Consider the following 15,403-nt stretch of genomic DNA (forward strand, 5'->3'; position numbering starts at 1 on the left):
CCTGGCACCTTGAGGGAAACCCACCCACCCCTCCACAGCCTGGGGCACCATCACCACTCCAGGCCCTTCCCCTGCCCCAATGCCCCATCCAAGCCCTTGGAGGCCGAAGGCAGTGACCCACACCGCCTCCATCCTGCCCCCCCCCCCCCCCAGCCTCCCCTGAGGCACCGCCCCAGCGTCCCCCGCCCCGGCCGCGGCACGTCCCGCCCCCTGCTCCCGCCCCGCCCCTCCCAGCAGGGGGCGCCGCGGGCGGGGCGGGGCCGGGCCGGGCCATCGGGGCCGCGCCACTTCCGGGCGGCGGCGGGAGCGGGAGCGGGGCCGGGGGGGGAACCGGGGCCGGGCTGGGGGGGGGTGGGGAGCGGCGGCAGCAGCGGGCCGGGGCCGGGCCGGGCCATGGCGCTGGACGCGCGGCGGCTGGAGGCGCTGAGCCTGCAGGAGCTGAGCGCGCTGCTGGACGACGAGGAGCGGCTGCAGGACATGGCCCGCGAGATGGAGGAGGTGAGCGGCGACCCCCGCCACGCCGCTCGGTGTCCGGGGGGTACCGGCGACCTTCAGCCCCCCGGCCGCAAGTGGCTCCGTGCCACGGCCCTCCCCCGGTCCACTCCCGTTCCCCTTGGGTCCCCCTAGCCCCGTCCCGGTTCCCCCCGCTCCCTCCCGGTTCCCTCAGTCCCCCCCTCCAGCCCCGTCCCGGCCCCCCCGGTGTCGCCCCGGTCCCTCCCGGTCCCCCCCCTCTTTGTCTGCCGCCACCCCCGATCCCCGGCGCCCCCGCCAAGCCCGAGGCCGGCTGCCAGAGGAGGGGGCCTGGCAGCGCTGAAATCGCCCGGTTTGGGCTAAATGAGGCAGAGGCGGATGGTATCGTGCTTATTTTTATATATATAATTTTTTCCTATTAACGCATTCCTCGTTTTGTGCCCGGACTCCGGGGGGAGGGGGGGGTCGTGGGGTGAAGCCGGTCCCGGTTGTGCTCTCGAGCTCAGCGCGATTTTAAGTCAAAAAGAGGCGAAATAGGGGAGGCTGTCAGCCTTCCTGGGGCCTTTTGTGCCCCCTTGGAGCCTCTTTGTCAGCGCCCCAGCCCCAAAACCATGGGTTCGGGTCTGGGCTTGCTGAGACCAAATAGAAGAAGTGTTCTTCTGTGTCCTCGCTGCCGCGGGGCCCCCTGTACGGGGGCTTTGGGTGCCGGTGGGTGAATGTAGGGCAGTGCTGGGAGCAGCCTTCCCCAGCTTTGTGCTCCACCAAACGCCCCGAAAAGGCTCCGAGCAGTCAGCTGACGGCAAGTAAGATGGATCCGCTGCTGCTGTGAACATTTTTGAAAGAAGCAAGCGTACTGTATTTCCCAGGATCTGGTGTTATTGGTTTTGTGTTAAATTAGAGGACCAAAGTCCCAGGGGAAACAAAAAAAAAAAAAAGCTTAGCTAATTAAAAAGTCTCATCTATTGGGTAAGATCCCTTTTTGTTGCTTTTCCTGGAAGTACGATCCCTGCCCTTCTAGTACGTCCAAGGAAGCGGTTCAGGATCACCACAGCGTTAAAGTATCGCAGACAACGGAGGGGCCCTCCGAGGGTCGAGGCTGGCAGCGAGGAGTGCTGGGGAAGCTGCTCTTTGCTTTTTTGTGCAGCGTTTCTCTTGAACTTTGTGTAAATAGATTTGCGAGATGGGGTTGGATGTATTAGCTTTCCATACGAGCTTATACGTCGAGGACTTAAGAAATCGTTGAAGAAACAAATGCTGCTGTAAAAAGTAAAATGTGAAAAGATCTTGGAGACCCCAGCGTCTCACTGGGAGGCAGGAGAACACTTCTGCGGCAAGACTGAGGATTTAAGGAAAGCCAGCGGGTCATAACGGGCTTAACTTGGTGCAGATACGAATGGGTGCAGTGCTGCTGATTGCAGCGTGACCTCTGGCAAGGTACAGCGGTAGGTGGGCTGGCCCAGCCAGCCTCTTGTTTTCGGTCAACGCACACTTCAGACTGTGGGTCAGAAGTGACAAAAAACCTCTTGACCTTCGTGGCAAAGATTGTCTCTCGCTGCGGGATTACACCGTCTTCTCAATCTGATCCTCCGGTTTCCCTCTTTAGTTGGCAACAGAAGGCTTTTAAATTGTAGAGTAAAGTTCTCTGGGCCCGAGGGAATATTTTGTGGTGTTAGGAAAGTGTGGCTAGGTTTGAAGGTGTTTGAGCTGTGTGGAAATAGGGCTATACTACTGTTGGGTATAATCCTTTTTTATTGTGCACGGAGGCTTTTACCAGAGTCTGTTCAACTCAAAAGCATTTACCTATCCTGGAATTGCTCAAATACTTCCTTGTTTTGTTACTGCCTTCATTGAATTAATTGTTTACTCCTTGGGTTTGTGCTGCTGGCTCCTGATTTTTCACAATGAAGTATGTGGCAGGAAGAGGGAGAGAGGGAAATCCTGAACATTAAGGGGGAACCATGGTAACTTCACTGCTGCTTGTGTAGGTATTTGGTTTTCAGTCTGGATGTATCTAGGTTGTAGCGTTATTCCAAAGTCCTTAAATTAGTAATTTTATTGGGGCATGCCAATGAAATCATGTTTCCTGAGTCACTTCTCTGAGGTCACTCGTATTTTCAGTGGCAAAATTGGCTAAAGCTGATTATCCCGTAATTGAAAAAACCTTTGTACTTGTCGTTGCGAGGGAAACCCAGCTCAGAAAAACAATGTTTTGTTCACAGAGAGAAGGGATTGGAAAACCACTTGGCTTTCTTGCTAATAGCTAAAAATAGGCTCCTTCCAGCTCCAGAGGGAATGTGTTCCTGTGCAGCGCTTGAGCAGGAGTTGTATATGTCATCGTGGGGGTGTAGGCATATATATATATATATAAATATATATATAAATATATATATATGTGTGTGTGTGCATGTGCTAGCGTGCAGATATATTTCACCAGGGTAATGTGCTTAGGCAGTGTCCTTCGTGCTATAACCCCAGGTGTGTAAAAATGTGGCATCAAAGAGCTAAGCTGCTTTTTTTTTCTGTCTGCAAAGTTGTTTTTGAAGCCTCTGGGCTTTTAGCGCTTGAACAACGAACATCTTGTCTGGCAGAAAGAGGAAGGAAGCCAATTGTCTGGTACTCCTCGTCTTTTGAAATCGAGGAGGTTTTTTGATAATCCTTTGAGGTTAATTTCTGTCGTACATCGATGGTATTCATCTTCATGAAATAGAAGTACATTGTTTGTAAAAGTCAATCTCAGAATGGTAATTCTAAACAGGGCAGGTGAGTTTGTGATGGGATACTGGTGGTAGCTCGATGAATTTCTCTGGTGAGAGTTGGTCGTCTCGTGACCTGTACTAGGACTTTGCTTTTAACAGTGCAGCATTGTGTTACTGAATGCTCAATATCCGCTGCCAAAATTATTTGCTTTTCAAAACCCTAATTGTATGAAATGAAGTCGTCAGAAATGCATCGCCTTCCTCTCGTTCCAGCATTTCAGAATACGCTGGCAGGCATAGAAGGGGTTTTCAAGTGTACCCTTTTCTCAAAAGCTGTTCGAAAAGATTGGGCAGCGCAGAAAGTCTTGAGTTCAAACGATGTGAATGCATGCCCAGATTTCTTGGATTCCTTATCCTGTCCTAAAACCGCATGGTGAGAGTGGTTGTGTTCTCGTTTGCCAAACATGAAATTTAGCTACAAAGTTAAGAATTAGACTTGGTGACAACTATAGGATTTTCTTTTCTAGCTAAGCACGGAATGAATGACCTGCCTGTGTCTGCTGGGCACAAACCGCAGTTCTGGGCAGCAGGAGTAAACATTTAGGAATTGCAACTTACCTTTTAACCTCTATTTTCTCATTTTTAAGCTAGTAATTGCCTAATCAGAATACCTAAATTTAGCAAATCTAATTATTTTGGAATATGTCTTAATATTTATTACCAAACAGATGGCATTAGAGGGTGCGTTATGGTTCACCAGTACTTGATGAAAAGCATTCCTAAATCTTCTGTAAAAGATGTCTTTATTCTCCTCCTCTGCACCTGTTGGCTCCTATTTCAAGGGTTAATTTGTCACTCCAACCGTGCATAGTTATACTTCTGCAGTGTGACAGCGCATTTGAGTCCTAAATTACAAGTATGTAATGCAAGTGAAAGAGAGAGTTTGAGTGTTTGTTTTATTTGTAGCTCCTCGAGAGCCCTTTTCTTGAAAGTACCAGTGGACTACTTGTCCTGACGCCTGCCAAAGCCAGCCTGTAATTAGAGCAGCACTGGGTGCACTTTGTGGCTCCTTGGGGTTTCAGTTGCTCGGACCGTGGCAGAAGGACCTGGTCTGGACGTGTTCTACTGGGAACGTGCCTTAGATCAACAGGAGGGATGCTTCTCAGAGTCATTTTGAACAAGCCACTCTTAGGGCAAACATTTTGGAATAAATGGTAAACAGTAAAAATGTTGCTAAGCTAGTCCTAATACTTGCTTGTATTTTAACTTTGTCCAGCACTTTTCTTCACTTTAAAAGTGGGATGAAACAAAGCTGCAGTTCAGGAGATCAGTAGGTTTTCCATTCCCAAAGCCGTTGCTGCTGCCTGTTCTTACAAGTGCTTATTAAGTAAATCCTTGAGTAAAACTATTCAAATTATGTCTATTAAAGAAACTATTTAAGCATCTTAAGTTTTGAATAACTTCATAATCCCTGATTTTGTCTTTAACTTCCATGTGTATGTGACTTCATTACCATGCCTTGCCCACAGTTTGGTTTCGAGTGCTCATCTCAGTGTTGAGCAATCCCTCTGCCATCAAAATCCCGTTGTAAGCAGCTCCGTGTTGCCCTGTTCGTCCCATTCAGAATTCATAGTGAGACTTTGATAGCTAAAAGGAAAACAAGTTAAAAAAATAAATGTTCTACTTTAATATCGCCCTGTCTCATTATGTCTCATGATTCTGGCTGGTATTTTTCATCTATTTTCAGATTCAGGTTTCCTGCCTGATGAAGTGCACACGACCTCAACAGTCATCTTAGCAATTCTGCTAGGGTTGCGTGCTCTTAGCTTATTTCTGTTGGTAACTTTTTTTCGCTCTCCTTCCATTAGGCAGGCAAACATCTGATGCAGTAGCAGTTCCCTATTAATACAATTTTTTTGTTGCAGAGCAGATCTGACAACAAAATAACTTGGTTTGGATTTATTCCTTCCTTGTTCTGTTACAGCTATTGAATGGATGCTGAAAGCGTGCTTTGTGCTGCATTGGTACTCTTAGTAGACTGGTCACGCTATACTGTATCTTTGACCCTTGGATGATTGTGCAATTTATTTTTTTGGTTTTAAATCAGGCAACATTTTTGAAAGCTTTTCTTTAGGGCTTTTTAGGCAAATTTAAGTGTTTGCTTTTCTGAGTCCTTGAATTAACTTCTAAATGTAGTGGAACAGTTGCAGAGAAGTTTATTACACTGAATTTACATCTTTGCCAGAGATTGTTCTGGTTTGTAAAATTGTGATGGTATTAAAGTTGCATTGGCTTGGGTTTATATTAGTTCTGTTTGTTAGGAATTAGAATTTACTCCCTCCCCAAACTTCTTCCAGTGAAGTGAAGCATTAAAATGTCCCAAATAGGTGAATGGGTCTTCACCTTCGTTTTTGGAAAGAAGTTGTTCTTAAGTTTACCTTGTAATTGAAGAGTTGATTCTTCTCATGGTTTTGAGCAAGATCTAATACAAGTTTCTCATCTGTTTAACTGCCCATGTTTTTAAAAGAAGTTTGATGCAGAGACTAAAGCTGGAAGTGAAGACTTCAAGAGTAACACCTGAACATTAAATATGAATTGTGTTTTTTGTTCAGTTTCTGTAGAAAAACGTGCCCTTCTTGGAAGTGCTATAATACGGAAGAAGTTGAGTCATTAAGGCTTGTGTAATTTCAAGCGCTGTAACTTACAATGTGATTAAGAATAGCTCAACTTTTTGTCATCTTTAAAACAAATATTTTTAAGACTTTCAGTTAAGTGTAGACTAGTTCGTAATTGCTAGACATCAGGTGGCAAGGTCAGGAAAGGGCGTCACTGTGTCAGACGGAGGTGGGTTACCTGTACTTGTTTGCCATCAAACCAGGTAACTCTGACTTTCCAAGTGCTGTTGTAATATTAATTTGTTTCTTACACCTACGAGACAAGTATATCCCATTATGATGATGTTTATTCATCTTACACATTCATAATGATTCAGAAGTGAAGTTCTTCAGAACGTCGTCGTAGAAAGCTAGGTGTTTGTCTCCTTGTTCACGTCCATAGCCCGGCTGCACGCTATGTACATGGTTAAGTACATTATGGTACCTGAGGAGGAGAGTTATTTAAGAAGTAGCCTAAGTTTTATATCACTTAAAGAAGCCTTTTCTCTTACTCTGCCTATTTACCTGGAGTTCTTCTCTTCCTTATTACATGTATGATTTGAGTAATACCCTTTCCCAGAGATTTGTACTCTTGAAACGTTTATAGATTTGCGTATCTTTCATTCCACTGTTTTTTCTTCTCTAGAAAAAAATGTACATAACATGTTCTTCGTCCTGAAGAAAGATCAAAGTCCGCTCATAAAACTCGTCTTCCCAGCCTGACTGCACAACTACTTTGAAATGAGAATGTCAGCCCTACAAGCAGTGAAAATGTGATCACCAGATCAAATTTAAGTCACTTGAAGGAAGTAGTTTGCTCGTTAAAATGGTGAAAGAGGAGAGGCATCAGAAAACACAAATCTTTTTGCACGCAATCTTCTTTGGCTGGCAGTTCACAAGACAGCTAGTTAACAAAACTTGTGGTGATGGCAGGTAATTTGGTAAGAAGCTGGATGTCAGTAATTAAGCTGTTAAATAGTGTGTACGTGGTTTCCATTCATTATTGTTAGGAAAAAATGTAAAACAAGGACTTCAGCTTACTAAAATTGAGTCTAACTGCGTTGGATCATAAGAGAACAAACAAATGGAAGCAACGAGTTTAATTTAAATTATTTTGCATTGGAATCAAAAGTGAGAAGAGAGGAGTTTCTTTTTATTCTTGGAAAGTATTCAAGTTGAACACAAGCATAGGGTTGAAAGCTTGTTTAGGCTCGATGTGAGAATCCTGAGAAGCCAAAACAGTATTACAAATAGTTCCTCCCATTTGTACAGCTTGGAATAGACTTTTATTTTGATTGATGCACAGTTTAGGACTCGGCATTATCCTTGACTTGATGATATTTTTTTTTGAGTGGTTTAGCAAGAACAGCGCAAAAGAATAAAACTTGGGTATTTGAGGAGCAATATCTCAGGATGTATTTAAGTATTAAAGATGTATTTAAGCAATACCGAGTTAAATTTGAAGTTAGCAGGTTAAAGCAGTGTATAAATATTTTAAAAGCAAGTAACTGTTTTTGAAGACACTGTTGCTACGCTTGGGAAATATTTTCACCTGTTGTATATGTCCTTGTGCTCAGACTGTCAGGAACACGAGTTCTGGTCCTCTCCTTTTCATGGATTTTCAGGTTTCCTCTCATTCAGGTTTCCTCTTTTGCCCTTTCAAAGGTGTGCCTCTCCTATGTCCCCCAAGGAGTGTGAAAGGAAGAAAGCACTGTTCTGCACTGAAGGTGGGGTAGAAGGGGCACGTTAATGTAGGAGGTCACAAGAAGTGCACCAAACATTTAATTGGTTTTGAAGAAAGTTTAATAGAATCAGTCTGTTGTGCCATGGGAAAATTAGCCCACTTGTTGATTCAGACTGAAATCAGATCCTTTGCTTTTTCCTCCCTTCTTTTTGATGTCTGATTTTTTTTTTAATGAATCTAATGTGACGTCCAGGGCAGGCTTCTCTGAACACTGGTCTTTCCCAAAGCTCCTGAAGACTGTCTTGATAAAATTGTGTGTGTGTGAGCAAACTGGGAATCTTGCTGACAGTGGTTTTATGGAAATTGTCATTTGTTCCTTAAGAACCATGTCTTTGGGCTAGGATATGTTAAGCAGCAGGATTGAGCTGAAACACAGGCTTTTCGCATTAAACCAGGTTTGATTTAACATCGTTTGGGAAGAATATTCTGGAGAAACTCTGATCTCACAAGGCCGTGGCAGCCAACAGGTCAGGCCTCACATAAATTTGTGACAAGAATTAGAGGAAACTCAGGTGACACGAATTGCGCTCCACTGCCATGGAGCAGAGATGTCCAAATGGGTGCCCAGGCACTGATTTCCAGTCAGTAACCACTACAATGGGATGAAACGGGTCTCTTGAGGGCCGTTTGGTGTAGCAGGAACTCACGTTTTTGTCCTGACCCAGCAAAAGCCATTCTACCTGCACGGCCCGTCGCCGGCTCCGCTGCCCCTGTCAGAGGGGAGGCTCCTCTTGGGAGTCCTTTCCCACAGCACAAACTCCTCAAATGCTTGGAATAAAAGTAATTCTTCTCCAAGGTGGAACTAATACTGCTTAATGAACCATCTGCTGCATGTGGGGGTTAAAAATACACGTGGGAAGGTGCCCTCAGGTGGGCGGTAACTCCTGCTCAGAAGCGATGAATTCACGGGTGGTGCTGGCTGAGCAGGGAGAACCACGCTCGTAGTGGAATCGCTCAGGGGATGTTCCCTGTGTGCGAGCTTGTGTTTGTAGATGTCCTTAATGTGCTGTTTGCATCATAGGCCTTATTTCTTCTAGTAAAATAGCATATTGTGGAGCAGCAGAAATAGAATTTGCGAGGAAAGATTTGGTGCAGAAGAGAAAGAGATAGTGGAAATGGGCACAATAGCTGGAGCTGACCATACCTGCCAAAACAGGAGACATTCACAAATAAAGTCCCAAAGTATTGTTATTTGCAGCTCCAATGCAGTAGTACTGTTTCTGCAGAGAGCTTACTTTTGCTGTTTATGTAGTAGTCTTGAAATTCCTGTGTTGTCTACATAACCGTTAATCTTGATTAATATCGTTTGTCGCTGTCACTTCACACACCTTTCTTTTTGCAGGCCCAAAATGTTCAACACAGCAAGGACATGACTCTTGCCAGCAACCGCAGTCTGGCAGAGGACAATCTTCTGTTCCAGCCGAAGTTGGAGTCTTTGAAAGCAAATTTGACTCAAAAATATCAAGAGCTGCAAGTTCTTTTTGAAGCATACCAGATAAAGAAAACAAAACTAGGTAACGTTTTCGGTTGGTTATTATGATTTGCTCTTTTCTAAGTGAATTTAAATCTGTCATGCATCTTTTTTTTTTTTCACTCCCTCATTTTTAGTTCTGTGCATTAGGGTATAAAATCAAAACTTACTCTCACATAGTTCTGAAATAGATCATACACCTAATGGCTCTTACACCCAGAAATAATATCTCTTACACCCAGAAATATGCACTACAGATTCCTTATTACTGATGTGGTTACGTAGCTATTGTTTGCTAAATGACCAAGTTTGCCCACCTTGCTAAATAGTAAAACCCGTTTTGAATTTCCAGTGATTAATCATAAATCAAACAATCTTGTATTTAATGTTCTCATTAAATACCGAATTATGAAGTATTGTGCATCTGATACTGTACTTGCTGAAGTGCTTTTTTCATTATTATAAATTATAATTTCTGGTTTTAGCACTGTGACAATATTCCTAACTACTTAAATGTCGTATTGTCTCACCGTAGTCTGACAGTCATCCTGTCTAGATCAGCAGAGTATGCTGTTTATACAGATGTGCCTGAGAAGATTTTTATGCTCGATGATACTTTATAGCTTCAGTTAAAAGTCACTTACAAACAGCTGTCACTTACACTTGTTTTCATGCCGTTACAGACAGACAATCCAGTAATGCTTCACTGGAGACACTGCTAGCACTCCTTCAGACAGAGGGGGCTAAGATTGAGGAAGACACGGAGGTAATGACAGTACACTTCAATTCTGCCACTTTATACCCATTAGTGAAGTCTTGGGGTAGCTGAAGTATATAATACCGTTGAACATGTAATAAGTAGTCTAAAGGGATATTTTTAAGTATATGGTCTGGTCTTTGCTTTGAACTTCCATAAGCAGTCATTTGATTTCAGTGACGCTTTGTTTGAATAATTTTTTTTTTATTCTTAAGGTCTTTGAGGTTTAAGACACAACACTATTTTTCAGAAGAGAAAGCCAAACTCTCTTAGTTCCTTGGCATTGCCTTCAAACTAATAGCATCTAAATGTGGAAATATTTTTAATGGTGTTCGTCTGGTATATGTATTAATCCATTACAAATGTCAATTAGTAACCTAATGAAAGACTGCCTGTGCTGGTCTGTAAGATGAGAGGGATGACTCTGCAGTAGTTTCGGTGGAATATTCCATTATGATTTCAATGCACCTGTCTAGGTGCCAATGGTCACTACAAGTGCTTGAAGGGTGGCTTGTTTTTAGAGCAATGGGAATGGTTAGTTTTGTTAGTGGATTTGCCTGTAGGACATTCTGTATAACTACATAGTTTGTTAGCATCAGGGAAAAGATCTGCTTATTGGCCTTGAATTGTGATTACAATAAAACATTCCCAGGGCAAGTTGAATTTCATGATTATACGTGTGGTCACCTCTCTTGATTATTAAAACATCATTTTCCCAAAGCTTTGCTTTTCCACAAGTAAGCATGAGTATTAAATCTGGTTTAGCAATAATCTACCTCGCTGTAGTGAGGCTTGTAGAGTTCTCAGTGTTTCTGTTGGCATTGCAAGCAGTACTAAACCGTAATTCAGCTTAGCTGGCAATCTGGAAAGCTGTTGAGCTTGATTCAGTCCTGCCTCTGATGATCAGGGAAATGTTCAGAGACAGATTCAGATGTTCTTACTGCTGTTACTTCAGCATAAATTTCAGCAAAAATGGTATTTAACTCCCACTGCTTCTAAGTAACAACTAATTCAAAATTCTGCTTAGAATTCTTAGTCTGCCAGTCATCCTCCATATGCAAGCTGGAAAATCACAGGCAAAACTACACTATTTTTAGGATGTAAGCCCTTTAGGTTGTCTCAGAGTATGCCATTTTCTAAGAGATTATTCCATATTTGATAGAATATGGCAGAAAATTTTCTTGATGGTGAAATACCACTGGATTCCTTCATTGACGAGTACCAGAGCAAGCGTAAACTGGCTCACCTGCGACGTGTAAAAATTGAGAAGCTCCAAGAGATGGTGCTGAAGGGACAGAGACTTCCGCAGGTTCAGCCGCTGGCTCAGCCGAGAGCACCCGACACGACACCAGCACCTCAAGATTCCTACACTTCGGATGCAAACCCTCCTCCTTCAGTTGTGCCCCGACGAATACCACCCCCTCCGCCTTCAGTCCCAGCAGGACGCTTTCCTACTCCCTTTACTGCAGCCATGAGTTCAGGACCAGCTCTTTCTTATCCAGGTGCTCCATATCCTCCTCTCCCACCTCGACCGGGAGCTCAGTCTGCAAGTCAAGTGTCACAGCCAGGATACCCATCTCAGTTCGTACCACCGTATCCTCCAGCTCTTCCCCAAAGACCACCTCGCTTCCCACCACATCCTGGTTTTATCCTCCAGTGAATATTTTGGTGCGCCTGACTTATGTATTGGTGCTTATATTTCCTTTTTCTCTCCCTGTCAGAGACTTAACATAGGCAATGGAAAGCCTCTGTTTTTTGCACAGTGGAGTATAAAATTTGAGCTCTGGCACAGAGGTTTGAAATTGTGTTTAGTAAATGTGATTATTTTTGTTTTCAAATACCAGTGACAGCAAGAACTTTCTAGGAAGGTGATAGGGGCTAAATTTTTTAAATCCATCAAATTGTGAAACAGTGCACAGTGGATTTCCTGATGTTATAAATCTCCGAATTCTTTAGCGATGGTAAATCAGCATCCTTTTCTGTTCTGATGTGTTCCCATCACAGCTGGATGTGTGTGTGGCAAGCGGGAGCTATTTGTCTCTCTAAAGAATTCTCTACCAGTGCCAGTGTTTGGATGGTAACGGCTATATCTGAATGCTGGGCGAAGGGTTGGAGGGGACTGCATCAGCAGCCTTTGCAGTGTGCCCAGACAGTGGCATTTGTGGCCAGGTGCACAACACTTTCAGAGCTCACTGAGCTGAAACTGTTGTCGGATAATGTTCTATGGTTTTTAAACAGTAAAAGTTACAAGAGTTTCAGTTCTACATTTCAGTTGTTACCTTAGACTTTTCATAATAAAAGTACGCACTCTTCCCATTCCTAAATAGTTTGATATTCTGAAAGTCCTGGTCTCTTGAAATTAAACTAAACTGTTTGTAGAGCCAGTTTAGGGTTTTATAGAAATTTTACCAGGAATTTTTATTTCTTTACCTATTAAGATTTTCATATGTTTTTTTTTCCACACCTTGGATACAGAAGTTAATTTTTTTTATACACCGGTGCTTAGCTTTTGATATCATGTGATTCCAGGAATCCAGGCAGGGTATTTTCTTAATTAAGTGTTGGATTTTCACATCATGTAATTACCCACAACTTCATTTTGTCCCTCAAACTCCCATCTCTTGCTTGGCAGAACTGTTTTTAACTTCTACATTTCCTTCCGTCTTGCAGTTTTTGGCCTGCTTATCTATCTGGAATTTGCAGTTAACATTTCTGTGCAAGCAGTCAAAACAGAAAAAAAAATTTGAACTCCATGGTAGCTGTTTGCCTCTTATATAATCCTTTCTTGACTTTTTATACCACTGGAGAGGGAGGCTGCCTAGGGGAGTTCAGATCTCATTCTCAATATGACTCTAGGCACGCGCTGGTAATCTAATCTAGCACTGGGAGAGGCAAATCTTAACACTTGTTGCTTGTGCAGAATATGTCCACAAATTGATTATCAATTTTTCATACCCACAAACAACTTTCAACTAATTCATGCTAACTTAAGGAAGACATGATCCAGAATCTGCCATATCTTCTTCACTATTTTAAAACATTCTTATCATTGTCCTGGACTGCACTACATTGTTTGGAAGTCTGTGCTACGAACAGCTTCAGTCAAAAATAGAATATCTGATCATTTTTTTCTTTACATAAGGCCCTTGACTGTCCCTTAATCATTTCCTCTGGAGTGTGGTGGTTGCTAGCAAATACTGATCTGAAATTAATCTCATAACAGGAAACTCTCTATTCTGAAAATATGGTTATTTGGCTTGTTTTGCCTTCTGAAGACAAAAGGCAGAAGGTTGGTCAGTGTTACTGGCATCTGAACCAATTCCCCAGTGTAAATCTGGAAAGTTTCTGTAGATGGGGGAGTTTGTGAAGCAACGTGCATTGGATTTGTTTGCAAAGTGTGTTTTTTCTGTAATCTAGTGATGGTACAGGATGTGTTTTTTAAAATAGTGTAATATCTTTTCTTGGTATTATTTTCTCATTGAAGCATTTGTGTAAGCATGGTTGATCATGACTTGTTTCAAAAAATTTTGCTGTGCTATTAGTGTTGGTATTTGGATGGCAACTGTCGTATCTGAATGCTAAACATAAATCTGCTGTAGAAATGATTTGTGTCCTAGGAAGAATAAAAGTTGGTGGGGGCTACCAGGGTGGTGATTGAGTATAGAAATTCATACGTTGAGCCTGCTACACAAACTAAAACAATCCCAAATTAGTTTTGCTAACATTTAATAAAAACAACCAGGTATATTTTACACTTATCCAAGTGCCAACTTTTTTTCTGAGAGTTGCAAATCCTCAGAAGTGATGGAGGTGATCGATAAGTGTATTGTGAATTTGCACTGCATTTTATGTATCTAACTTTATTGGTATTAGTAGTCCAAAAGTATTTTTACTACTTGTTAAATTTTCTGTCTTTTGGTAACTTTTGTGATAACATGATCTTTCAGGGATACTTTATCTAAAAACAGACTCTTGTGCTAACTAAATACAGACAAAGCTAATGCAGTTTTTCTGTCTGAAAGCAAAACAATGCATTATTGCATATGCATGTGGCTGATGTGCCTTAGGATCACTACCTGTGATTGTAATACTAGGATACTAGCGTTTTTATCATATGAATAGCCATTGTTTAACTCTAATTTAAGGGCTCTTCAAGAGCACTTTCTTTAAAAAATGAAAACAAAAATCTCACCCTCATACGTTAGAATCAAGAAAGGCTGTATCTGCTATTTGTGAGCATATAGTTGCCTTCACTGATGGGTTAGTTTGAACATAGGTGATACAACTAATGTGATGTTTCAGTTATAGCAGTCCCGTAACTGAAATCCAGCTGCTCATGGAAAATGTTTTTGCCATTAATTGTGTGTGTGTGCGCACAAACTGTAAATATGTACTTGACTGCTGGTAATGTTTAAGGGTATAGGAGAAAGATGACTGTGGAAAGCTGTTTAAATCCTTTCAGAAAAAAAATGTTACAGAACACTAATCTGAATGAGTCGGGCAAGAGCTTTGTCAGTGCTTTGAACCGTTGCCCTTTGACAGCTTCTCCTGTTCTGTTATAGTTAATAAATTCTGCTATGGCTAGGATGTTTAGAATTGTACTAATTTGCACTGTTTATAAGATAGTGAGATTAAAATGCCATAGGCAAGCTGAGACTTGAGATGGGGTAGCTCAGTGTGCTTGCCAAAATATATATTATGTTGTCTTGAGGATTTTTCATGTCTGCTGCAAATAGCATATACTTCCCCAAAGCAATTGGAGCGGAGAAAAATCTTTTAAACTTGATGTGTAACACGGCTTTAGAGTGTTGGTAGGGTTGAAAATGCTCTCTTTGGATGGCATTACGTTTGCCAGTCTTTTGTACGCAGATTTTGTAAGTTATGACTAATTCAATTGTGTGTGGTTAGGGTTGTTGGGTTTTTTTTGGAATGATGGTCAGCATTGAATGGTTCTAACTCTAGGATGAGTTTCACTGCACCTCAGTGCTGTCTCTCGGAGGAAGCGGAGTCAGTTGTTCTGACACAGCTGATCCACACAGGTCGCGGTTGTACCGTGACCCTGAAGGGACTCTTTAGGATACAAGCTCTGATGCGGTTCCAGGAGGCAGGGCCCTGGGCACAGTCCAGTCGTGGGTGGCCGTTTTGTTTAGTGCTCCCACTTCGTAACCTCAGTCTCCACCTCTTGTGGACGTTTCTGCCCTCTCAAACTGGAATAGTGAATTAGATGTAGAGCTCCAACTGACAATTCCTCGAGCCTGAACACAGAGCTTCTTGGCAAACGTTGAGTTCAGAGGAGGTAGAGTCGTCCTGCACCTGAATGGTTTCTTTGTGTAATGCTGGACAGTTGAATAAAGGGGCAATTTTATATGCCTAGCAAGTTGTGAAATGTACAGTGGATTTGTTTGCATAATAAGTCTTTCTGTAATCTACTGTGGTCTGATTTTAAATAAAATATCATATCTCTTGGTGTCATGTTCCCATTGCAGCTTCATTCAATGGTGGAGATAATGCTCATGTTTTTTAATACTAATGATGTATGTACATCACACACAGTTGTAGGTGAATGTGGAACTTAAATTTACAAGAATATAACTGCTCATAATAAATCCA

General features: G+C 42.5%; 1 protein-coding gene across 2 annotated transcripts; it reads left to right on the plus strand.

The window, feature by feature from the left end:
- The first annotated feature begins 339 nt into the window (after nucleotides 1–339).
- Nucleotides 340–15,263, plus strand: VPS37B (VPS37B subunit of ESCRT-I). 2 transcript variants are annotated; one of them, XM_035565005.2, is made up of 5 exons: nucleotides 3,441–3,600; nucleotides 6,468–6,762; nucleotides 8,908–9,079; nucleotides 9,720–9,802; nucleotides 10,956–15,263. In XM_035565005.2, exons 2-5 carry the CDS (start codon nucleotides 6,748–6,750, stop codon nucleotides 11,451–11,453), a joined length of 768 nt encoding a protein of 255 aa, XP_035420898.1. In that variant the 5' UTR covers nucleotides 3,441–3,600; nucleotides 6,468–6,747; the 3' UTR covers nucleotides 11,454–15,263. The 2 variants fall into 2 exon arrangements, with proteins under 2 accessions (XP_035420897.1, XP_035420898.1); XM_035565004.2 differs by lacking the exons at nucleotides 3,441–3,600; nucleotides 6,468–6,762 and adding an exon at nucleotides 340–498.
- The last annotated feature ends 140 nt before the right edge of the window (nucleotides 15,264–15,403 follow it).

This window comes from Cygnus atratus, chromosome 17 (assembly GCF_013377495.2).
Source record: "Cygnus atratus isolate AKBS03 ecotype Queensland, Australia chromosome 17, CAtr_DNAZoo_HiC_assembly, whole genome shotgun sequence".
Classification (NCBI taxonomy): domain Eukaryota; kingdom Metazoa; phylum Chordata; class Aves; order Anseriformes; family Anatidae; genus Cygnus; species Cygnus atratus.

Bases quoted from the DNA above. Each gene is read 5' to 3' on its own strand.
- VPS37B (XM_035565004.2), top strand. From the start codon at position 394: ATGGCGCTGGACGCGCGGCGGCTGGAGGCGCTGAGCCTGCAGGAGCTG. The intron at 499-8,907 runs GTGAGCGGCGAC...TTCTTTTTGCAG, and splicing joins TGGCCCGCGAGATGGAGGAG to GCCCAAAATGTTCAACACAG. The intron at 9,803-10,955 runs GTAATGACAGTA...CATATTTGATAG, and splicing joins AGATTGAGGAAGACACGGAG to AATATGGCAGAAAATTTTCT.